Source organism: Aptenodytes forsteri, unplaced genomic scaffold (assembly GCF_000699145.1).
Source record: "Aptenodytes forsteri isolate BGI_AS27 unplaced genomic scaffold, ASM69914v1 Scaffold15, whole genome shotgun sequence".
Lineage (NCBI taxonomy): Eukaryota > Metazoa > Chordata > Aves > Sphenisciformes > Spheniscidae > Aptenodytes > Aptenodytes forsteri.
The window spans coordinates 147398-172721 of record NW_008795129.1 but is presented as its reverse complement, the minus strand read 5'-3'; the positions used below and the strand labels follow the sequence as shown (position 1 = coordinate 172721).

Here is a 25324-nt window from a genome sequence, read left to right as displayed (position 1 = left end):
CCAATTTTAGTCAGAAAACAAAACCTTATATGAGGACTCAGTAGAGCCAAGGAGAAGATTAGCTATACGCACCTTTTACACACAAGTCGAGTTATAGAAATTGACCTTTATTTAGTAAGCAGTTTCTTTAACCTTTTTTTTTTTTTTTTTGATACAAAGTGACATTTTCATTTTAGTACAGAAAATCCATATCAGAACAGTACCTGTTTCAGTTGTACCACTGGAGCCTACTCTGACCTCAAACTTTAAAAAACAAACAAACAAAAAATAAGATAAACAAAAAACAACTGCTGTCCCTCACCATGAGAAGTACTTTGACTAGTAATTCATCCATGCCGTTTCCTATTTTTTAATTTTTTTATATATATATACAGTATTATAATAGTATGGTATAATACTATATAAAATACTATATATATATTTTATATGTATTATAGTTCAAAATACTCTCTCTATATAGCAAATAACTATATAAATACTATATAAAGTATTTTGAACTATAAAATAGCATCTGTAAAACAGAATTTAAATTTAGGACCAGATCTTTGAAGAACTGTGCAAGAAGAATCCCTTTTTTTTTTTAATTAAAAAGCTGCAAACAGAAGCAAAACTACAGCCTGCAGTGTCAAACTAGAAACCCTACATAATGAAATGTTAGGAACAGTGACGGAGAAGCAGGTCTACTCCAATGATACTTTAAAAACCATTAAAATACAGTACCCAAGAAACATGGCACAAGAGACAGAAGAGACAGGTACAAAACCTGTGTTAGGAACACAGAGTCAGAAGTGCAAAAAACAAAAAGGGAATTGATACAATGGAGTTTGGTACAATAGGTAAATAAGTATTGCAACCAAAACTAAACGATCACTTATTTTTTGACAGTGGAAACACTAACAATTTAGTACCTTTCTAAAGGCTTTTAATCAAAGCCCTAAAACTGTGGCTGCTCTTAAATAAAAACAATCTATGTGAATGCTACACACTGAAGTACAAAGCTTAAGAATTACCCTGCAAAATTGCACCGACATAAGCTTTCCGTATTTACAGTATCTAAAAAGTGACGGAACACAGCATGCTAGGCCTAGCTTATGACTCTTCCCCACCAGTACTTAATCCAGGCCCAACAACCAAAAATTATTGTTTCTCCAACACACGTTAAGCTTGGATTGTTCAGATATATTATGACGTTTAAATATTAGATTTCATGCATAAAACAAGAAACGATATCTTTGACAGACAAGCGTTGACAGGATACAAACAGTGGTCTGCCCTGTAGAGGAGTGTACTTCCTTCTGAGCTTACTCCCAAGACGTACCGATTCGATCCCACGTTATTACCTGGTTGCCAAGTCAACAATGTGCTTAGAAATGGTCAAAATTGCAACTAAGAGTCACATTGCGCATAAACCGTTCGCTCACGTTCAGAAATTTCACTCCGTTTTGGAGAGTTACCTCATTAAGTGAAAGGACACAGTTAAAAAAACAAAACGAAACAGAAAGACATTCAAGTAAACAGCAACAACCAAATACTTTGAAAAGGTTTTTGTAAACTTGTCATTCTACAGGGTTTTGCAGCATTGTTAAATTCATTACTCATGGACAAGGACACGCAGGTCGCAACCCCTCGTGACAACCTGTCACATGTACACGTACGACGTAAGAGACAAGCTCGCTGAAGTGATCTACCCCTTCCCACATGCCTCGTTGGGTCCTTGTGTGTTCAGTGTTATCATTCCTCTTCATGAAACAGAAGTCACTTACGGATATCTTTATAAAGACAGAAATGGACAGAGTCCGGCTGGGTAGAAAGTTAGTTGGTTATTTACATCCGCAAAGTAGTTTCACAGCGAAATAAATCTACAGCGGGCCAGCTGGGATCCACAGGACTTTGCTTTGTTCTTGGTCGACAGTTGTCATAATCTGAGTGCAAATGCTTGAAAGGGCTCCTCCCTGGACAATGCCTGGAGAAAAAGAACACCCCCCCATCCCGAATGAGACTGGAACAAACAGTTATGACTAATTACAAAGAGCAGTCTTCTGCATTTTTCTGCAAAGCGTTTATCAACAGATCAGAATTAATCTACCTAATTCAATATTTGCCAGATGCATGACTCTATTAAACAAGAAAAAGAATAAACAGAGCAAAGAGGTCAAGCATTCAATATACAGTTTCTTCTGCTAGCTCTTAAAACAGTCCAGGGAAGTTGCAGAACTGATGGCTATAATCTACTAAGACAACTGTTTTGTTAGAGGCCTCCATGTACTATTTTCAGAGGCATCAGGTGGCAAAGTTTAAGTCTAAAGATGGTCAGAACCTGCTATAATAAACCTTCTCTGTTCAGCATGTGGTGTTAAGAGTTTTATATTTACGTGGTAATATACATAGAGACTATAGCTGTAGCAACTAGACACTATTTACAAATATTAGAAGTAAATTATGAGACAGCTCACAGATCATTGAGCTAAATAAAACAGCGGCGGTTGCTACTCCAATTCTTATTGTCAACTACATTCAAGGAACAAAAGGCCAACGGCAATCAACTCTGAAAATCAATTCAAAAGAGAAATGAAGACCTTGCGTTCTACCCTTGCTGAACATAACAGTCATAAAATGTAAATGCCAACACTGACACAGGAGAGGAGAATGTATTAGCTTTGAGACTTAAAAAGTGAGGAACTTCATGACTTGAGAAATATGTCAGCAAAGCCTCTGGCCTCAGCCACCACTAACGCTGGGAAAATATGGAAAGTCTTACAAGACTTAAGGTATAATTTCCATTTTTGAAAAGAGAGAATTTGATCTCACGTAAAATATTACTTGACTCTGCAATATATACTACAGTTCACGATGTCAGGTGAGTTTGGATACAGAACGCAGTAACCGACAAGGTCTATGAAAGGTGACAAACGGCAGTGAGGAAGTGATTCGGATTACACACCGTGCTCACAACTTGGTACAGGAAACAAAGCCAACTTGAAAGAGTCGTTAGTCAAAAAATGTACTTCGTGAACTTGTCACAGAGCTCGGGTCTGACGGAGTGTGTCATACAGCTTCGTGAGGAAGCTACCATGTCCAACATGCCCATCTACAGGCTTATTTCATGCACAACATTATAATTTCAACAAGCTTAAATGTCAATGCAGTTTGAACGCCAATCCTCTCTGACTACCGGCATCTGGAAATGTTGACGACAGCTGGAGTCCACTGGACTTGGCACTGACCGAAGAAGGCCCTTCCCACAGGGCACGTGAGAAGACATGCATAGGACTCTCTCGGACTGAGTGCTACTTTCACCATCAGGGTGAAATTAAAATGCAACAAATGACTTCACAAGGAGCAGAAGATAACATGTGGTGATGCAGTCTGGCCACGCACATGTCAAGTTCTGCGAAGGTTTAGTATGTACCATTTAAATGAACGTTTGTATGGCTACTACATACCAGGTAACTGATTTTGTTGAGAACGTGCAGCTTCTCTCAGGATGCGCTCAGATAGCTCTACATTAAATACATCCCCCTTCCCCCCCGCCGCACTTGGCAGGTATGCCTCAAAATATTTCTGGAAGAATCCCATTGTTCGGGGGATGAAAAGTTGGGTTTTGGCTGGCTTAGTGCGGTTTTTTGGTTTTGTTTTTTTTCTTTTTAAGTTTTGCTGCCATTCACATCAAGATGGCTAGAATTTTATCCCCACTCTTTTGAATGTATGTGGAACCACATGGAAATATACTCTGAAATAAGCAGAGGCAGTCTTCAAACACAGTTTTCTCTCTCTGGTAAAACTACAGTATTAACTACAATCCAAGATTCATATAATATACTTGATGATGTTAAAAAGGCCTCTGAAGTTGAACTGAATTATTCCAAATTACAATGCATGCTCAACAAACCTTCGACAATTTTTTTTCCTTTCTTGAAAGATTTGAAGTATGTCTCACAAATCATTCATAAATTTACACTACAGGGTTTTTTTTGTTGTTGTTTTGTTTGGTTTTGCTTTGTTTGATTTTTACAATTACAAAACAACTTATATTCCTTACATGGTATAAACCCAACAACACTGTGTCAAATTATCTTGGCCATACTTCCAATACTACTGGCTTGTAATAAAACATTTTCAGAATCTCTAAGTCGTAAGATTCATAACACACTAAAACAAAACCATGTAAAAACAAGGGATAGTACTTATAGCTTCAGATTTCCTCTCCCGGTAAGATAAAACACCAGAGCACGAGTTCGCCAAAAGGGAAGGCAGAATGGGAAGAAAAAAGTACTCTTTGAAGGAACATCGGATCTTTTGAATTGCACTGTAAATGGATTAAATTGCCACTGTGTTCCTAGTGAAATGTTGATTAAATACTAACCTGTAAAGTACTTGCTATACTCTTGTTCTATTTTTTGAGCTGTCTCAAACTGTTCTTTGGAATGTTTTTGTGTAACTTTGTCCCTCAGGAAGATTGGGTCTTTTTGCTCTCTGCAAAAAAAGAAAGAAAAAAAGAAAAACCTTGTAACAGAGTAAGTTGCTTTTTTTTTTAATGGACTTGAAATGATTACCTCCAGTTGGGTGAATGTGAAAGGCTAATTAATTTGCAAGCATAATCCTGTGTGTAGAGTGCCATCTACTGTGTTTCAGCAGTATCAGCATAGCCATCAGGATCATTTCAGTGCTAACAAATTTACTTGCTATCAGACCAAGCAGTATTCCTTTAAAGTCTCAGAGATTGGGAGGGGGTTGAGGGAGAAAGAATATAATTTTTTCCAGTTCATGTGAATTGGATCATCATCTCACATACACTCCAGTGCTCCCTACACAAAGCTGGGCTCAAGTACCGCTCTTTTAAGGGCTTGAAGTATCAAGCGTTGAGCAAATAGAAATATTTCTATGTCATCTTACATATGACACATTTTTGAAAAGACTGTTTTTCTATTAGAAAAGCTGTTGGAAATAAAATAAGAAAAAAAAAAAGGAGAAATACAAATGGTAAAAAAAAATATAAAAAATTAATTCCAATCAAGGCTTGTAACGCTCTCCTCCAAATCTGACTTGGGGTCCCCAGTAGGGGATTCTGTTTAAAAGGAAGCAGAATTTATAATCAACTAGTAAGGTCATATAGATAGGTACTGAAACAATATAAGCATAGTTTCTCATAGCAATGAGAAAAGAAGCACGATTTTATTTTAAAAATAAATAAATAAAAAATCACTACTAAATTAGCCTATCACTGCTGTGTAGCATTTCAGAGAACACCAATAGAACCTGTGCTATATCAAAAAGGCTGTTTGGAAAAATCTTTGATGCTCATAACAGGCAGAGACAATGTGCCACTGCATCTTATTCTGATGACCGCTATAAATCCTTGCTTGCCTAGTTCAATCACTCTCTGTCACTTGCCAAAAAAAAAGGAAATAGCTGTAATGGTCACCATTCCATTTCCAAACGGGCTCAAGACATGACAGTTCCATTTATCACTCGAGTGCATGATCCTACAATGGTAATGAAATACACCACATTGCTTTGTCTTGCTTCTACTCGGAAGTGGTGATACTTATCTTCTTTATTAAGTAGATAGTCATCAAATCTACCTACAGATCAAGAATATAACAAGTCTTCAACTTTCAAAGTGAAGACAGCACAAGCGTAAGATCTCTCAACAAAACTGTTTCTTAATATTTATGTTGGGAGATTATGTCACTTCTTGCCAAATCAATCTATCAAAATGTGTGCAGGCTTGCTCAAACATTAGGGGAGGGACTGGGGTTTGTAACTCCCGTGGTTCTGTTCCTGGCTATATTCGAGCAGGAAATTCCCAGTTACTGAAAGAGCACGGCCCGAGAAGACAACAGTATATACACTTCCATGGCAAAAGGGGACTTCCCTTGCTGTTTTCACTGCAGAATGAAGGTGGGAAAGCTGAGGTTACGAATCAATTGGCACTGCATCCACACACTTGGCCCCGCTGAGAAGATGAAGAATAGCTCTTTGTCACAGTCACCACTTAATCCTCAATGGATCTCACCCACATCTGTCTTACGGTTTAATACAAAGGTAAGCAGGAAAGATCTCAGTGCCTCCTGCAGCACATACAGTTTAGTCTACATTGTTTGATTTCTTTGAAAGATGCACTTAATTGTCATGCAACCAAAATGAAATTAAGACCATTTACCTCACAGCCCTTTTTATTTTCCACATTTTAAAGAGATTTAAGATGACTAGGATGAAAGAAACAATAAAGGCAACAAGCTTATTTTAAGCTAAAATAAACATCCCTGAACTATACCCCTCACAGACTTACTTGATTTGTTTAGCATTTTTGTAGCGAATAAAAATTACAATAGGGTAGATATGAACACTGTGGAGCCGTTCGATGGCATGAGGAGCGATGTCAAGCAGACAATGACAATCCTAAGATCAAATGTAAATGCAAAACACTCATTCAGTTAAAGAGCACAAGCACACATGCAAATCCCCCATTTCTTCCCCTACTTAAATCATAGCAACCCAATAGAATTTTGCTACACATTTAGCATTTTGGGGCTACCGAGCAATTTGTACCCAAAGGATTTATAACAAAAGACAGGAGATGAAAAACTGCAAGAAATTCCAATCATAGTACCGAAAGCATGCACTGATAGAAATAAAAGTATTTGAAGAACTAATGAAATGAAAACTCAAGACTGAAATATATGCAATACATTTTTTCCAAATTTAAATATTCATATTCATTTTCTCTTTCTGAAGTCATTTGCAAACACAAGTGTTAAAGTAGTAAGACTTTCTGTGTGGTTTGACAGAAAACTATAAGCAATGTACAGATATTAATTAACACGTCTCCGGGATTATTATGATGTTTATGTTCTATATGACTGCATTAAATGGAATAGTTAAAAAACCTAAATCCTTGTTTGGGGGGGTAAAGGGTGGAATCTATGGAATCTAACTTTATTTAATAATACTGTAAAAGAATATGGACATTCCTAGTTTCTACAAAGGTGAACTTGCATAAAATAATCTTTAAACACTTACATGCCAAAGTAAGGTAACTTCTATTTTACTCAGCAGCCTGGGGAACAATTCTCTGAATGCCTTAAAGGAGGACAATGCTAACATTATATCCACCCCCCACCCCCCCCAACATCATATGACCATATGTTGCAAGCTGTACAAAGAACTACAGCATTAACAGTGACTCACCTTTTCTGTTATCTCTTTTATTGAAGCTACAGTTGTCACATCAAAATGTCCACTCCTCCGTTTATAATCGATAAACAGACAATCCTTCACACCCCGTTCAATAGCTTGTTGGGAAGCTTTCATAACCTCTGTTTCACAGAACCAGAAGAGATCCGCTTTCATTACTATTCCTTCGGCACAGAACAAGGCTAACGAACAATGTCTGCAAACTCAGATTCTTGGGGTTTTTTCCATGTTTGTGCTACCATTTAGTTCACTTATAAAGATGTTACTATCATGTATTCTAAGCAAGAATAAATTGGTTATATTTGCATACTTACCAAGAGGACATCTGCAAAATTTTCCAGGGGATTCTTTGACCAACATGTCTTTCACAGCATCAAGTAAAGGTCCTAGAATAAGGACAGGCCTAGGAGAGGTACAGTCCACTTTCTGTACACGCTGATACGCCAGACTTGCAGAATCTACACACACAGAAGGTTTACTTATAAAAGTATAAATTATTTTCCTGGCATTCCTCAGATAAGCAGAAGCACCCTAACAGTAATTATGAAAACAACTCCCTCGCAAGGGATAAGGGCCTTGACAAGTACAAAACATGCTCACTACCCATTATTGCAATTTTCTCCACTTGACAGCTTAAAATAGACATTTTTTTTAATTGAACCTAGTGCTTCTCCCCCCCAGCCTCACCCAAACTTTAAAACCAATCATTCCTATTTTTTCCTGAAAGTGTAAACAAGACACAATATTCGGTTTCTCTGGTTTGGTTTGTTGAGCTTTTCCAAGGAAGTAAGCATTGTAACCAACATGATTTTTGTAGAGGAGTGAAGAAATAGAAGTGAAGATTTTTGAGTGGTGCCCAGGATTTCTGTCTAGACCAAGCAACCTGGACAGAAATTAAACAGTTGAAAGGAAGATCAAAACCATGCATCAAAAAGCAATCTCCCTCTGCAAATGAAACATTAATGCTAACAGATCTAGGAATAAACTACCAAAAAAAAAAAAAAAAAAAAAGAAACACTGGCTTGTTATTTAATTTAAAAAAAAATTTATTATTAAAAGTAATGTATGTGATGAGACATATGATCACCATTTGTATTCAAACCAACCAGAAAGCAGCACTATTCGTTGTGTCATGCTGCAGCTGTTTAAAAATGAAAGAGAAGGAAAGGCAACCCCCTCCCAAGTATAACAGAGGTACTTGCCATCCAGGAAAGGAATTGAGTCTGTACTGATTGTATCAAGAGCCAGTAAATCCTTTCCATCTTTGGAACCACTTCGCTTGTGTTTATGCTTTCTTCTGAAGAACGACCTCCGTGCTGCTGCTGACAGCGTCTTAGATGAACTGTTTTCATCTTTAGCCTCAGACATGCTGTGTCTCCTGTAGAATTCCTGATCCATCCTGTAACGAAACAGAGTAAATGGTTGGTATTTAAACTTATCTTTTTAAATTTTTTAGACAAACAATATCACCGCTGCTTCTGGAAGACACTGGAAATGCTCGTCTCAAGCCTTAGCCCAAGTATCTTCATCACAGAAGATTAATCAGAAACAAATGTTAACATAAATCAAATAATAAGCATCTGAAAAACCTCCCATTACCATCATTTCCTCAGGATTCTTAGACTATAAATTGCAGCATGGCGCAGAGGGTGACCACTCTGACAGGCAGGGCGAAATTCTCCAAGGCAGAAGCAGCAGCATGCATCTACTTGCCAGTGAAGTCAGCCTCGCACAGAAGTGAAGATCCCATTCTTTCTATGAAGCTGCACGTTATACTCACCTTTACAAATAACTAATTAGCAATCCAAAATAACAGTTTTATTTTGTGCAGTTTTATTTTATACGAGCACAAATATTTTGGCCACATTAACACATGTAAAATGTAGTTGGTTTTACTACCCATCTCCCAGTAAGAAGCCTATCAATGATGTGTATGGGTCTGTATGCATATATTGTACTTCCACACATTCCACGTAGTACCACTGTCCCACTGTCAGGATGAATGTTGAGTTATGACACGGAGACAAGACTATCAGAAGAAAAGGAAACCAGAAAACCAGTAATCTTAAAATGGAAAAAAATACTTTAATCACTGAGTGATAACTGATTGATTTCAGTAACAATGTAAAAATTTTAGTTCCTGCATACTCCTCTTAACTGCTCTACCAACATTACGAGATTGTGGTGGGTACAGAGTCTTACAATAATGTTGCTGTCCACAGATAACTAAAAACACTGATGCTTCCCAAGAACGACTGCGATAACCTTGGATTCAAGGATATTTTTGCTGTAGTTACTCTTACTTTTGCTACTGAATTCTCTATCACAACACTGGTCTATGTTTCATTTCCATTTCTAGTTTACTATTTAGCAGCATTAAAAAGAACTTGATAGAGCAATATATTTAATTCATCCCTAAAAATGACACATCTAAGAATTAGTATCTCCCAGAAAGAATAGAAGCAAACAAGTCTTTTATACCACATCTCACTAGTCAGACTTTTAAAGACTGAGATAAATGCTGTAACTGAGGTCACTCACATATATTTACTTGGAATCTGTCCTCTTTCCAGCTTCTGAGCGTTCTCATCTAGCTGCCAAGCCATCCAGCAACCAAAGTTTCCCTGTGGTAGAGTGTCATCAACGTACAAAATATCATCTTTCTTAAAGCTTAAATCCTGCTCCACCTCTGCCAGACGGTCATAAAGTGCTCTGGAAAGGAAGACATAAATAGGCTCTGCAACTGATCTCCATCAACTCAAGGGAAGAACATGCATACTTATTTTGAAAGAAGTTAACAGATTACTGGCGCACTCTACATTTCAAGAGCACACAAGTTTACAGCGAAACGTGCAGACTTACTATGCTGCAGATTGTGTACTCACTGTCAGAGACTAGCTGGGATAAATCAGTAAACTTTGAATTTAATAAATGTGGTAAAACTGATGTACTATCTCTGTCATGATGGCCAGCATATTATCCTAACAGCCTTACGCTGTCATTACCAGTCACGCTCAAATACCTGATATAGAATCCATCTCCAGGAAGCTCTTTTATCTTATTAAACTCTTCTATTCTGTATTGAGTCTTTATTTTGATGTTTTCTCCAGGCTTCAACATTTCAAGATAAGCTTCCTCAGCTGTTTTATTTCGCATATCAATGGACCCATACTGCAAAACACAAAACACAGAAACCCTTAGGGTGTTAATACCCTTAGGTATTAACAGGTAATAGAATTAGGTGAGCTTGAAAAACATGCAAAATGAGTTTGTTTTTCCCACTGGCAGGCTCTACATAGAAGTAAATCTTGCCACTTAACTCTAGTACAGTTTGCACCTCAAGATGTCTAGCAGGAGATTGAGACATGGGGGAGGAAAACAAAATACCCAAGCGAACGCAGCAGACATGCACTGTGAGAGAGAGTCTGCACTTCTTGAAATAGTTTTCAAAGTGTGAGCTGAGAATCATAAAATTCACACTGGAAAGAATTTAGTATTTTTAGGGAAAGCAAGTGGTCTGAGGGAAGTCAGAAACACAATTACAAAGCAAAATCTCCATCTGGATACTAGAGGCGCAATGGGAGAGTCTCAGTGCTCAGACAGTCTCAATGCTCACTTTTATCTGAAAAGCTCATGAACACTTACGTGTTTATCACCTTAACAGTCCTGCCAAGTAGGTGAATATTCTTGTTTCAGATATAGAAAGCAGAGTCAAAGACATATTGCACGGCTTTCCCTAAACTCTCATTAGAATTTCATAGTGATAAGATCAATATTGTTCTCTGTTTTGCAACATCTTTCATAACCTTGCCTTTCTCCTATGTACAGCAATTGGATTCAAGGCTTCCTATTTAGATTAAGAAAGCACGTGTTCATAATTCCAAGTGGACATACATTAATCCTTCAAACTTGTGGGCAACTTGCGCTCTCAACAGTGGTAGTTCTCCAGGTCGACATCATCCAGCTCTTCAGGTGTCGCAGCCAGAATGAAGGTTATGCATTCTCACCATTCTTACCCGCGCTTTGTGGCAGGAACTCAAGATTCACAGAACATCTCCCATTGCGAGACTGCACGATTCTTTGTACAACTCCCTCTTTATACCATCCTAGACATTTTGTCAGTATGCTGCAGACTTTTCTTAATAGCTTACCTCAAGTATCATGTCACCCAAGACTAGTCCATCAGGTCCTTTTGCTGGGCTATCATCATCTACATCTGAGACAAATATCCCATACAGGTTTCCACCACATATCTGGATCCCAAGATCCACTTGGGATTTTTTAACAACAACAGTTCTAGGTTCAGGGGTCCTTTTGTTTGTGTCCACAGGGCCCCTTTTGACAGGGAGAAATAACACATGTACTTCAACTTAAAAACTTGCATTACATACAATCAGCTAGCTATCTGAAGAATATATATTTACATAATTATTATTCAAAATAGGTCACCTACAGATACAGTCTTTTAAGACAAACGTCATGTTCCTTGCAGACCTTCTTAGCTAAACCAATCTTGTAGTAAAGTTTCTTCAGCCCTTGCAGACGCCGTCTTTCAAAAACAATCTAAAAACACGTACTTTTATCTTGGGATCCACTTAACCTGTCTGCTGACTTATTTCAACTAGACACAGCATTCACAGAAGTACATTTTGTTTTTTAATACCCTTCACATCCACCCTGACCATTTCTTTCCCTTAAGGCAAAAATTTTTATGTCTACCTTAAGGAATTCCGGGGACTTGTAGTTGGCGTGGTTTGTTTGGATGGGGGTGTCATTGTTCCTTCATCCTGTTCACTCACAGTATCGATTATGGAATGATTGTCAGGCGTTGCAGCTCCACTGCCTTGAGGGGTGGAATGATTACTCACAGGTTCTAGGCGAGAACTAAAAGAAAAAAAAAAAAAAAAGAATAAAAGACTGGTGGGTCAAGTGTTTCACCAATGCCAAATATTTTCCACACAGACAAAGTTTTTAATTTGGGCGTAAACAAGTATAAAGTAAGGAAAAACAACCCAAAACAGCATGCCAAATAACATATGTTCACCGTAAGTCTAAGAGAAAGATAAAACTCAGTTTTGAAGTGTGATCATGCATCAAAATGGGATGGTATGCTGGTTTTGGCTGGGATAGAGTTAATTTTCTTCCCAGTAGCTAGTATGGGGCTGTGTTTTGGATTTGTGCTAGAAACAGCGCTGATAACACAGGGATGTTTTAGTTACTGCTGAGCAGTGCTGACACAGGGTCAAGGCCTTTTCTGCCTCTCACCCCACCCCACCAGCGAGCAGGCTGGGGGGGCACAAGAAGTTGGGAGGGGACCCAGCCGGGACAGCTGACCCCAACTGACCCAAGGGATATCCCACACCGTATGACGTCATGCTCAGCATATAAAGCTGGAGGAAGAAGAAGGAAGGGGGGGACGTTGGGAGCGATGGTGTTTGTCTTCCCAAGTCACCGTTACGCGTGATGGAGCCCTGCTTTCCTGGAGATGGCTGAACACCTGCCTGCCGATGGGAAGCAGTGAATGAATTCCTTGTTTTGCTTTGCTTGCGTGCGCGGCTTTTGCTTTCCCTATTAAACTGTCTTTATCCCAACCCACGAGTTTTCTCACTTTTACCCTTCCGATTCTCTCCCCCATCCCACTGGGGGGGAGCGAGCGAGTGGCTGTGCGGGGCTTAGTTGCCAGCTGGGGTTAAACCACGACAGATGGATAATTTCACCAGGTCATATGCCTTCTCTAATTACTTTGTGAAAACTCCCAACTATAAAAAAAAATTAAAACCGATTTGAAATACTAGAATCTCATAATCCTAGGAAGAAGTCATCTTTGGTTTTAGTTTAGTGTATCTAAGGATTATGCCCAAATAAGAAAATATAGCAGGTGCATCAAGCATTTTTCTTTCCTCTTTGACAAGCATGTATTCACGCATTACTTTTCTGAGCAATCACACCTCTTATCAGCACAAATGTGGTGATGTTTGCGAACACATTACCTGTACAGAAGTTATCTACTAGCTAAATAACTGCATGGACCAGAGAGCAGTTTTTTCAAAGTCTAGCCAGCCTTACCTTGATCGTGAATGATTGCCGAGCTGATACATATGTGGGTTATACTGAGCCAGAATAGTAATGGTGTCGCACTGCTGTCCAATGATTAGTCGAGCCTGTTGCTCTGTAGCATTTCTCAAATTTATTCCATTAAACTACGGAAAAAATGCACAAACCAGAATGTCAAGTTTTCAGATGGCAACTAGCAAAACCATTCTTTCAGTCTCCTAATTAGTTTAATGTCTAAATGCTGACTTATTTCCACGGGGGTAAATAGGAGGATGGAATTACTGCTGTACAATGACTCCTAGGGTTTACTCCTTGGAATGAATCACTGTAATTTTAAAATATTCGGTAACCTGGCCATGAGTTTATAAATCTTTTTACTATTGAAAGGTACATGTATTCTGAGCTGTGTTATGATTTGATATCACTGATTAAATACAAGTTGGTTCAGATCACCGATCTGAATAAATTCAGGATTTAAAGATAAATTCAGATCCATTGTAGTATCATCCACACACTGTGCAACAGAAGATGCTCTAACATACACAAGCACGAACAGATCTAACATTTACAAAGGAGCTCCGTACTTTACAAAATGCTCCTCCACCTGTTTATCTAATACTGTAGGCAAAAACATGACTGTAGCTAATCTAAAGCCTATCTGAGTACTTTTTATACCAGGTGTCTCAGGTAAGGCTGTGGCACAGCAACAGCAGCATGAAACTCGGTACAAGCCAGCTGCTTGAATATTTACTCGCCTTATCAGGCAGAGTATGGGGTTGGGACTACATTGTTTTAAGTACCGAAACTAGCTAGCTTAAAATTTAATTATATCTATATAAGATGCAATGCAGATCTACCATCAAAAGACATTATTTTATAATAAAGCCTGACAAAAAGTCACAACAATCACAATTACTGGAATATTACAATACAGAGTACCCTTTGCTACATCTCACAGCACACAAGCTTTCACAAGATACTCTTTTGGGGCAGGCAGTTTTGGCTGGAGTCATATGAACTGATTCATTAAGCCATAGGAATAGTAAGCAAACAATTACCTCTAGTAACTGATCACCATACTCAAGGCCAGCTTGATGGGCAATGCTCCCACCTGTTACTTTAGAGACAAATATTCCACCATTTTCTCCGCTCACAATGGAAATCCCTAGTGGCTCAGAACCCTTCTGCACTTTAACATGACGTGGCTCTTCCATGTAGGGCCTTTTAGAGGAGATAGTTAAAACTGGTTTGGACAAAATTGCACTTGAACCATCACAATATCAAAGTTACATGCAATACTTTATGTCTGTCTGAACTGTAATAATAAAATAGGTTTAAACAGTTACTTCAAATAACTTTACTGTCAACCGCCTTAAATGCATTCCTTTAGCACCATGCAACGTACAGTGGCAGAAGTAAATGTATACCAGGTACATGACTGCTCCAAAACATTATGGTAAATATGAATTATAAATAGTATGGTGGTGAAGTTGGTAGGAAAGAAGCTTCCCGATGCATATTATATAAAAGTAATTGAACCACTGTATATAATATGTCATTTACAAACCATATTCCAGAAAGGTATGTTACAAATATAAATGCCGGGAGTCTTTATCGCCCGTGAAAATAAACATCATAAATAATAAGGTGGTAAACCAAAGGACAACAACGCACGAATATCAGATTTCATATTTGTATGCAGGGAAACATAAATTAGTAATGAAAATTAAGCAGTTGCAAACTCAAGCCATTAAGACAGCAGTTTGCATGGTAGCATTACAATTACCATGCAAATTCTTCTCAGGGCAATTATCCAAACATGTAAAATAGCACAAAGTGCGCAATACTGCTCGAGAAGGACAACCTTATATCAGGCCAACCTCAAACTCCTTAGTGATGAGAACCTAGGCCTAGGAGCCACAGGGATTCTCAGAAAAGACCTATTACGGAACAGATATCTGCAAGATGTAGAAGATTTGAGAAGAAAAGAACACTTAGAAAAAGACACACAGTAGTAAGACACTAGCAAGTATAACAAGAGAACGGCTTATACAAGTGAAAACCCTGATGCATTCCCCTTTCCTCCCCCCAGGGTTAGGATGTATCCACCTGCACAAACAGGGCTGGTCCCTCCACGGTGTGCATAAACAAACAGTAGCCTCCTAAAAAGTGCTGGTTCTATGAACTTAATAACGTCTACACAGCAGAAGGCATCACCAGATATTAACAGTTGAGCTCGTTCTGAATGAAACGGCTTGGGTACCAGGTGCGGTGTATTTTTTGTTTTAACAGCATTATACTACATTGGACACGCATTAATTTGAATGTTTTCTTTCCTAACACTTCATTAAAGCCTATAGACATTCTCTAAATTATGCCAACTGCTTAAACTATTTTAACTGGGCTGTTCAGAGACCAGAGGAGTTAACTGGACTTCACTCACCGCTACTAATGTGAGCCAGGCCGAGGAAAGGTTATTTTTGGAAAGAGTAGGATTTAGGGCTGGGGGCAGAGGGAAGAGGACATCATTTCATAAATTATGCTTATTGCCACTGTCATTGAAGGTAACTATTTGGTAGCCTTCTGCAGCAGCAGGGGCATAATACTTTGCCAGCTTATTAATGCATAAAAGATAAAAACTGGCTGCTGATAGGAACGCAACTCTGGAACCCAGTAATCTTACATCATCAGCATCACTGTTAGAGGTAATGCCCTCAGAGCTTGTCTACCAACGTAATGAAGATAAGGTAGGTTTACTACCAGCAAACTTAAACTGAAGCCCACATTTTTTGTATGTAGCATATCTTAACGACACTGTGCTAACTCCCAGAAAACTGCAATTTATGAAGTTTTCTTTTTTTTTTTACTCATTGTGAGCATGTAAACCATGATGTTATATGAAGCTTCTTAATATCACAAAATTTATCAAGGCATACTACCTCATTAAAAACTAAAATTACATCTTTCTGAACTTTATTTATTGTACCTTTCTACTTTTCCATCTACCACATGCATTTTTACATTTGTTTTGTTTTGTTTGTTTTAGGTTGGAATAAGAAAGGATCAAACCCATACAAATTGCACAGGATCATATCTTAGAATTCTAGTAAATACAAAATGAAAGATAACTAGTAATGCATGTAGTAGAGAATCAATAATAAAGTAAAACAGAATAACAACATTAAAAAGATGTCTTACTTGATAAGCAGTTATTAAAATCAAGTGAAGCGCACTCTTCTATAACATTCAGACTGCCTGCCAGAATCACTAAACACTGATTAGAAAAAAGTCTTAATTGATCAGATCTTTTAATTTTCATTTAAATCACAATCAACAGAACAAACAGAAACATTGATTTTTTTTTTTTTCCCATCTGTATTATTATTATTTTTATCTTTATCTATCTTGGGGAAAGACCAAGCGAGTTACTTGTATTTTGTGGGAACAGAAAGAATTATAAGACCAAATAACCATTTAAAATGCTATCTAGGCATCTTCAAACATTTTCTTAGGATAGACTTAAATTAGCTACTTTCCTAAATTAAGAACTGTTTGTGTTTGTTAGTTTTTTGTTTTGCTTAAAAAAAAACCAACCAAACAACCCCAAAACTTATAATTATATTCTTTTTAGAAAGTAAATTCAGACTATGGTTTATACGCATGCACAGCAAGAGGGAAGGGGCTGGGACCTGACTGTACTTTAATCGTCTGATCAACATTAACAGAAATCGTTATTTCCCAGAAATCAGAACACGTATATTGCGCTCAGAGATACAGAGTTACAGGGGTGTCAAAAACCTAGCTTTTTCAGCTGAACTTTATACATCATTAGTCACGTGAAAGAGAAAAGAAATTCTGACTTTGAATTTGCAAGTGACAGTTAGAGGAACATTTATATGAGAACACAGATTGAGTACACGTAGTACGAAAGTCACACTGAAGTAAGAAAGAATGAATATTCACAACAACCTCTTTACATTCCCTTTCAAAGTAACACTGTCCTTTGTACACAACATACATTCTAGAGTTACTACAATAACTTAGTTACCGATTCTTTAAACAAGACAAAAGTTTCATATACCATTTTATGAATAACTTTTTATTACTACCAGAAAAGTTAGAATACAGAATAACCTTATTACTTTATCATTCACATTTTTTACGGTCAGTCCTTTTACATAAATCAAGCAATACAAGGGGGTCTTGAAGTCCACATAAATGTAATCTATTCCAACACATCATAGCTCCTTTACGCCGCCAGAATGGCATTCGGCTGCCTTACTGTAAATAAAAGCCTGATTCAGATTTGTGTCTTACTGTTCAATGCTTTGAATTCATGCAAACTTTTTCATATATTCAGTCTAGCCAGATCATGACAAAATGAAATCAGATGTCCAAGACTGATACCATAAGCAACATACCTTGAAAACATTCATCATGAGATATAGAAAGTCGTTAAAACACAAAGCTCATGTTTTTAAGAAAGCTATCGTATCAGGTTCAAATCCTGCAAGCAGCTACACGTATACTAATGCCATTACTAGCAGCGGCCCAGGCACAGCCAAAGGGGTCAGTCACGGAAGTAAAATTGCATCTGTACACATGGATACGTTCTTGCACAGTTATGCCTCAATTTTTCACGTTATCTGGCTAAACTGAATCAAGGCACAGTGGTTAGAGCACATATCCTACAACGCTAAGGGACCTGATATTTAGCTATCAGATGTTACGAGGTCTTCATTTTATTTCGTTTTCCAGAGTACAGGACAAGCCTATCATAAACAAGCATCTGAGGTAGTTCAGCTGAAGGGGTGTATTCCAATTTAGACCGCTCTTATTTGGTGCAGCCATTAATCTAACATGGAAGAAATAAAACCCTTGTGAAATTCCTTAATTTTCTGAACTCCAGAATCTACTCTTCGGTTTTGAAGAAAAAATCCACGCAAAGATCTCTTACATTTCTTTACTTTGTAAAGAAAATAAAATTGTCGAGTAACAGGACCTGAGACGTACCTCTGCGCCTACATATTTGCCATTTAAATTAAACGTTCACATTCCTTCAGCCCAATAAACAAATGTACAAAATTTCCTCAGACACATTTGTATTAAAAGCAAATAACGTGGGGACCTTACCTATCTTTTCTACGTTCTCCAATAGATACTGGGCTAATGGAAATCCTAGGTAATGTAGAAAGGGAGTTCTGAGACTGGCTGCTGGCGAAGGAAGACGTTTCCAAGTTAAGAGGCGACTGTGGAGGAGTTATCAAGCTGGGACTGCTACATTCAGAGTGTGACAAGGAACCTATGGAAAATCAACAGTTGAGTTTTAGCATCCTGCATCTGTCGTAGTTTGGAGGTCTACACAGACCTAGTGAAAGACACCATACGTGTCTGAGACAAGAAAGAGGACCGACTGTTCACTAGCACTCTATTAACCATCTAAGGAGCTTAGGGAGACAAGGCGACTCATTTCAGACAGTGCAAAATTACTGTCCTTAACGACTATATGTCAAATCTGTCCCCTGTAAGCGTGCAGACAACTACTGCCATTCTTAACGAGGAGAGGAGGTTACAGACAAGCTACACCATATTCATGTCTGAAAACACTTAGCAAAGCAAAGTCAAAGAAAAACAATAAAAACAGGAAAGGAGAAGTAAAATAAAGATTTAATATCTAGGTTTATTTTCAAATAAAATATTTATGTGCAGCCCTTTCCTTTGGGTAGGAGATACATTATGCAACACCTGAAAACACCAACAAAACCCCAGCATGAATCGTACACAGAGACAGGAAAGCTCTGCAATTTCAAACAAGCTTGACATGACTTTGTTTGCGTCTCTTCCCTGGTTGTACCTTCCCTGAGTAGTTTACCGAACAAGTGTCCTGACAGAAACATTCAGTTTGCTTCCGCTGAAAAAGCTACAGAAAATAAATCTCAAATTACTAATCACAAACGAAAGCCATTTGCAAGAATTGTATTTGCCCAGTTAGGAAAGCCACTGCATACAATCCATTCAGGCTACAGAACATCTGAGCAATTAGGGCAGCAAAGAGTCGCCATTTACTGTCATCAAACTCTGAATTCTACAGCTCTCCAGCACTCCAACTGGTATTTGTATCATGTCTTTAAATATCCTCCACCAAGCAATTCTGAGTGAAGTACTAAAATATTTTCACTGCGTTTCAAAAGATAATTCTCAATCAGTAATACAATAATATGCAAAATAATATACTTAAAGAATCAAAAAAATAACGCAGGTCATCTCACTGTTAAAACTTTTAAGACATCATTCTAGAAGAAAGCTACAACTGTAAAACAAACGGCAATGCTTATTCTTACTTTTTTGGGCACTTTTTCTTAGTGTGCCACGTCCTACAGTCAACTAACAGAAAAATCATCTTTCATTAGAAAGTTTGGGGGTTTTTACTTTCCTGGGGCAAAATGCAAATTTTGTAGCCTTAATAAAACTGCCATATTTAGATTTTGGCGCAACCTGATTTAACAGCTGCAAAGGCTTTGGATTGGTAATACCGAAAATATTACGACTAAAATTACTTATGAAATAATTCACCTCTGTCAGAGCCCATCATGGACCTTGGATATCTTGGTGTTAAAGGGATCTTAATTCGTTCTGTTCTGTATTGCAAGTTACTCGAAGAACCTGTTTTTACGACAAGAAAACATTATGGACGACAAAACTAAAAGCAACTACACTGAACAAAAAAGTACACCGAGACCCTACTTCTTCAATGAGCATTAAAATGGCTTCTGAATTTACGCACAAGCCTTGATGACTACCCTCGTGTATATTGTGTATATCCTATTTCTAGTAAATTGTCTTGATTACACAGTCAGTATAAACAGAGCACAATGCAGCTATACAGTATATACGCACTGTTCATTCTTGTATGGAAAATATTTTGCATATTTTTCAATGAAACAAAACTTAACTTGAAGTCCGAGCGAGAATCTAACATCTCTCTTTACTAAGAATCCATGGGACTTTCCAAAAGGCATTTAAAATATTCTGATTATATTCTGCTTGGACGAATACATAATTTTTTGACACTGGTTGCAAACTGTTATGCCTTTTTTTGCTGTGGTTACAAAGCTGCCATGCTCTATTCCGATGCAACTGCCAATCATTGATGGAACACAGGAACACAAACATGCCCAGAAAAGTTATTATGTAATTTAAAATTTAAAAAATTCTAAAATATTAAAATGTCATTGCCACAAAGCATCCGTTTGCTTTGGTATTACTAGAATTGGCATAAACAATCTGACATGTCAATCAAGTAAACGTAAGTGTAACTTATCTTCCAACAATACAATTTACATTAGGCCATTAGTCATCCTTGATTTTTTTGTTCTGGGGGCTCTGTCCTTTTCTCTTCTTCTCTCCACCTCACTGAACCTCAGAAATACTTTGGCTGGGCCTCCCATCTTTATCAGTGTACTTTCAAACAGTAACAGGCACGGAAAGGAGAACCACTCGCACACACAGCATTTTAAAGAGACTGTAAAGAATGCATTAAACACAGCTACTTCCAGGGAACACCTTTAGTCATAAAACCACAAAAAATGAAGCAAAGGAACACAGGAAGCCTTTAGGCTTTGCTAGCTGTGACAATCCCATAACGCACGTACTTAAGGAATTTTCCATTTATTCTTTGTCTCCAATATACAGGAGTCCCACAGGAATTAAAACAGAAAAGCTAGTTACCAAGCCTTGCACTGGATGGTAATGAGTTTGAGCCGTGAGATGCTCTTGTACGTGAATTTTCAGCGTAGTCATTGGAGTGTTTATGACTTAGGTCCAAACTCAGGCGACCTTGATGCTGGGAACTACATCAAAAGAAAAGAATAGGGCAACAGTTACAACTGGGCAAAGCACCTCAGCAAACGGCAAACTGGCCAACAAAAAAATTTTGGTTATCCCTGAGTTACTGAATAAAATGAATGTTCCTCTCCTTCCCACTTCCCAATTGTCCCATCATTTTATGAATTAAGAGAAGTCAGAGGAAAAATAGCCTAAATTGCTATTAAAAAAAAGGGGAAGACTTTATTTGCTTTGGCAAGGACAAGAAAAAACATTAGAAATTGGTTCATCAAAAAAATAAATTTCTTTGTCAATATCAGCCAGCAGAGCAGAGGGAAACCCAATCCATCAGTTACCGAAAGACACGAAAGCAACTGGCACATCACTTCTACGCAACAATGGTTTTGAGAACCCGGAGTCAAAATAACACGCAACAGCAGCGTGTTTCACTCTGCGCTGTACAAAACAACTACCAGAAGCAATTCTATCCTAAGGAAAACAAAAAATTAAGGAGATATAAATTTCAAAACACCTGGGATGCAGGTGCTGATGGCATATTTGGCTGGCGACTGATGGGCAATTGCTGGTGTGAACTCTATGGCTCCAGGCAGTATAGATTGGATTTCTCATGACAGCAGTTACTGCAGGGCACGGTGCTAAGCTCCTTGGTACAGTACCTGCTTAAGATGATAAAAACACATTCTTACCAACATTATTAGCATATAACTTACAGATTTTGAATATATTTAAATATTTATATAATTATGTATTATAATATTTGCATGTATGAACATGTATCTATAAATAAAAATTATTAGCATACAAAGACATTATTAAGCACCATGTGACACTTTTTCAGTAGTGCATGCGTATTTAAAATCTGGATTATAATTTTGTAATGAGTCAGTAACAAAGTGGATTAGATTAACAAAAAATGAAGCCATTCACAGTATATCATTTTAATATGCACTGGTAACGAAGAGATTTTCTCTGTTTTCAAGTATCAAACTTTTTTATACAGCAACAAAAATTCTGCCTTTCTTTCCGAATAGTCATCTGACAGGAACACAAGTTTTTATTTGGTACTTGAACTGACTGCAACTAGAATGACCCTTGTTCCTCTTCTGCTCCTCAAAGCGTGTCCTATGACTTTAAATTAGAGTAGTTCAATATTTATTTATGAAACACATTACTCAAGCTGTTCTTTTAAGTACGCTCATCCTTCAGTACTCAACCAATTGAGAGCAGCCCTGCCGAGAAGGACTCGGGGGTACTGGTGGATGAAAAGCTGGACATGAGCCAGCAACGTGCGCCCGCAGCCCAGAAAGCCAACTAGCGTACGATACCCTCATTAGCTCCTGAAGCGCTCCATTTAGTCTGTGCCAGTTTAAAACCTGCTAACATGAACCTCAATACCAACAACTGTTCGATCAACCGAGACAGCATGCTGTTTTCTGTTCCACCTGATTATACTGATTTCTGTGTGAGCTGCTCGTGAGTCCCCTCTTCAGCAGCTTAGTATCTCAAACACACTGGCATTTAACCTTTAATTTAGATTAAGATCACAACCAGTTTGGGCACTCAACCTGAGATACTCCAAGCATTTGAGCATTTGATTTCCAATAGGCAGAACTTAATACGTTGTACTTTCTGAACATCCGATCTTTTTCCTTGGAAGTATTTCAGAAGTTAAGCATCGAAAGCTTGGGACGTCTCCATTTACTGTTCGCTTTCAAAAATATTGGAAATCTTACTTGTCTCCCTAATGTATAGGCTACACCTTGTTCACCACTAATTTATTCAAAACTCCTCTGCACAGAAACTGATGAAACACAAATCCTTCAGCCAGGAGTCGCACAGTTTCCTTAATGGTTCTGAAACAGCTTTCACTTCTTTACAGTCCAAAAGCTGAGCAGACCACGTTCAGATCGCAACAGACCCTGGAAATATGTTTTGTGAGTCCTGTTTGTTCTGCACACGTCACATCTAATCCCCAATATTGTCCAATATGGACAAATTCCTTGGGGCATTCCTAGAAAGTAACTACGAGTTCTGTCACTCACCTGCTGACATGCCACCAGCGTACAAGGCGGCAGGCACAAAGCCATCACTGTGCCTAGCAGACCGTTTTGGTGAATACGGCGCCCATTCCTGTAGCTCTGGAGACAGATGCTCCTCGCTAGCTGGAGCATACTTCTGCACCTACAAAAACAAAGGAATTTGATTACAGGAAGTTGGAGATTCACAAGAAAAAAATAAAACAGCCAAACGTTGTGGGCAGTAAGCGACTTCAAACGTTCTAGTATCTATTCCAGAATGTGCTCGCCATCGCAGTGCTTGTTACACCTTTATTTTTCAATGATGCTATTCACTTCCACCCCTTCCTTGCTCCATCCTGCTCCATTATTTCTTTTTATTATTTGTAATCTTTTTAGTCCGATGTTTACAACTTAACTGGTATACTTTCCTTCACAACAAAACACCCAGCATTTAGTTACATTTCTCCTTTAAAATACTGCTTTCACAGGACATTTCAACTGTTATTTCAGCCGCTATCACAAGTGTTTCCTAAAGAAGACCTGGCTAACAAGCCACCAAGTGCTTTCCTCTAAGCCTGTATTTTCAGATACGTGTGGAGCAACCCCTCTTCAACAGAGCAATTCAGGTTTTGGAACCATCACAACTTCTGTTCTGTACATAACGAGCAGACACCGGTGAGTTAAGAAACACGAGAATAGCTCATACTGCCAGTGATGCTAGAGAGCTGCAAGTTCAGGGCTCAGCATGCAGAGTTTACACACTTGAAATGTACAACACAAAACATCAGATTGAAGTATGTAATAAGAGAAAAATAATTACTGAAAAGGTACTTACGGTTTTTATGATAGCAGTATTTTAATTAAATGAAGAGTTACCTAAAGCACAAAGACTATAAAATGCAGAGGTACCTTCTTAGAACCAATACCTGATCGCTACCACGGGCGTATTAGTAATTGTACTACCTACTACTCAGGGATTAAAGTTCTCTTAAATTTATCAAGTTATCAAAGTACACAAACTTAACTGTGTACATACGCAACTAAGGAAATTGATGCCACCCAATATGAAGAGTTACCTAAAGCACAAAGACTATAAAATGCAGAGGTACCTTCTTAGAACCAATACCTGATCGCTACCACGGGCGTATTAGTAATTGTACTACCTACTACTCAGGGATTAAAGTTCTCTTAAATTTATCAAGTTATCAAAGTACACAAACTTAACTGTGTACATACGCAACTAAGGAAATTGATGCCACCCAATATCGCTACAAATTCAACTACATTGCATATTCTATATACATATTTTTGGTATTACAAACACTACTTCAGCAATGAGTACATGCAGACTGGATACTACTGTTACACAACCTGATGTAGTTGTAGTGCGCAAAGACGATTCCACCAGAGAGAAATTTTCAGAGTGAACGGTGTCCACTTTTTGAGGCACAATATCACTTCTGCTCTCTAGTCAACAACTTTAAAGTTACAAAGTTCTGCCTATTTTCTGGGAGGACGGGGGAGAAGTTAAGGAAGGGGGGAAGAAAAAAACCAAAGAATCACAGAACCTAGTCCTAATTTAATCCTAGAAACGTAAATTAACTAATACATCAAATAACCTTAAAAGACAGAAATTATGACTTTATAATTCTATTATCCAATTTTCTTCTTCACCTCGAACCAACACCTATACAATATCTGCAGTATCTACTTGGGCAGTATGTAGAACCAACTGTAATGTGTCCTTGTCAATCCTTTCTGGTCTTTTAATCAGTGAGTGCCAAAACCACCCCCTCTGTTCCAGCTAACAAATTTCTTACATGTAAGTCCCCACCTACATGTGTCCTTATCACAGCTGGAAACTCTTCACTTACTGTAGTAACATTACTGCAGTTTTAACCAGGACAACATATATGCTCATGACAACGCACTGTAATGAAGCATGGGAGCATCAGTGCTAATGGATCAACTTGATATTCTACGTAAAGCGAACACCCCGTATTCAAACGTGTTCAATAGCTTGATCTTGTTTTGTTGTACTTTTCCCAAGTAACTAGCAATAGGACGAGAGGAAATGGCCTCAAGTTGCGCCAGGGGAGGTTTAGATTGGATCTGAGGAAAAATTTCTTTACCGAAAGAGTAGTTAAACATTGGAACAGGCTGCCCAGGGAAGTGGTTGAGTCACTGTCCCTGGAGGTATTTAAAAGACG

General features: G+C 38.1%; 1 protein-coding gene across 1 annotated transcript in view; it reads right to left on the bottom strand.

Moving 5' to 3' along the window:
- Positions 1–1401: 1401 nt before the first annotated feature.
- The window catches only part of DLG5 (discs large MAGUK scaffold protein 5), a 72206-nt gene continuing 48283 nt past the window's right edge, over positions 1402–25324 (bottom strand). The window contains exons 16-33 of the mRNA XM_009277626.1: positions 23139–23277; positions 21608–21755; positions 20980–21101; positions 19825–19914; positions 18385–18553; positions 15132–15209; positions 14310–14472; positions 13264–13397; positions 11917–12081; positions 11349–11532; positions 10220–10368; positions 9739–9909; positions 8400–8596; positions 7512–7655; positions 7192–7319; positions 6293–6402; positions 4364–4473; positions 1402–1963 (exon numbers count right to left, since the gene is read on the bottom strand). Coding sequence (XP_009275901.1) covers positions 1860–1963; positions 4364–4473; positions 6293–6402; positions 7192–7319; positions 7512–7655; positions 8400–8596; positions 9739–9909; positions 10220–10368; positions 11349–11532; positions 11917–12081; positions 13264–13397; positions 14310–14472; positions 15132–15209; positions 18385–18553; positions 19825–19914; positions 20980–21101; positions 21608–21755; positions 23139–23277 — 2505 coding nt within the window. The 3' untranslated portion in view covers positions 1402–1859. The remainder of the gene's footprint in view (positions 1964–4363; positions 4474–6292; positions 6403–7191; positions 7320–7511; positions 7656–8399; positions 8597–9738; positions 9910–10219; positions 10369–11348; positions 11533–11916; positions 12082–13263; positions 13398–14309; positions 14473–15131; positions 15210–18384; positions 18554–19824; positions 19915–20979; positions 21102–21607; positions 21756–23138; positions 23278–25324) is intronic.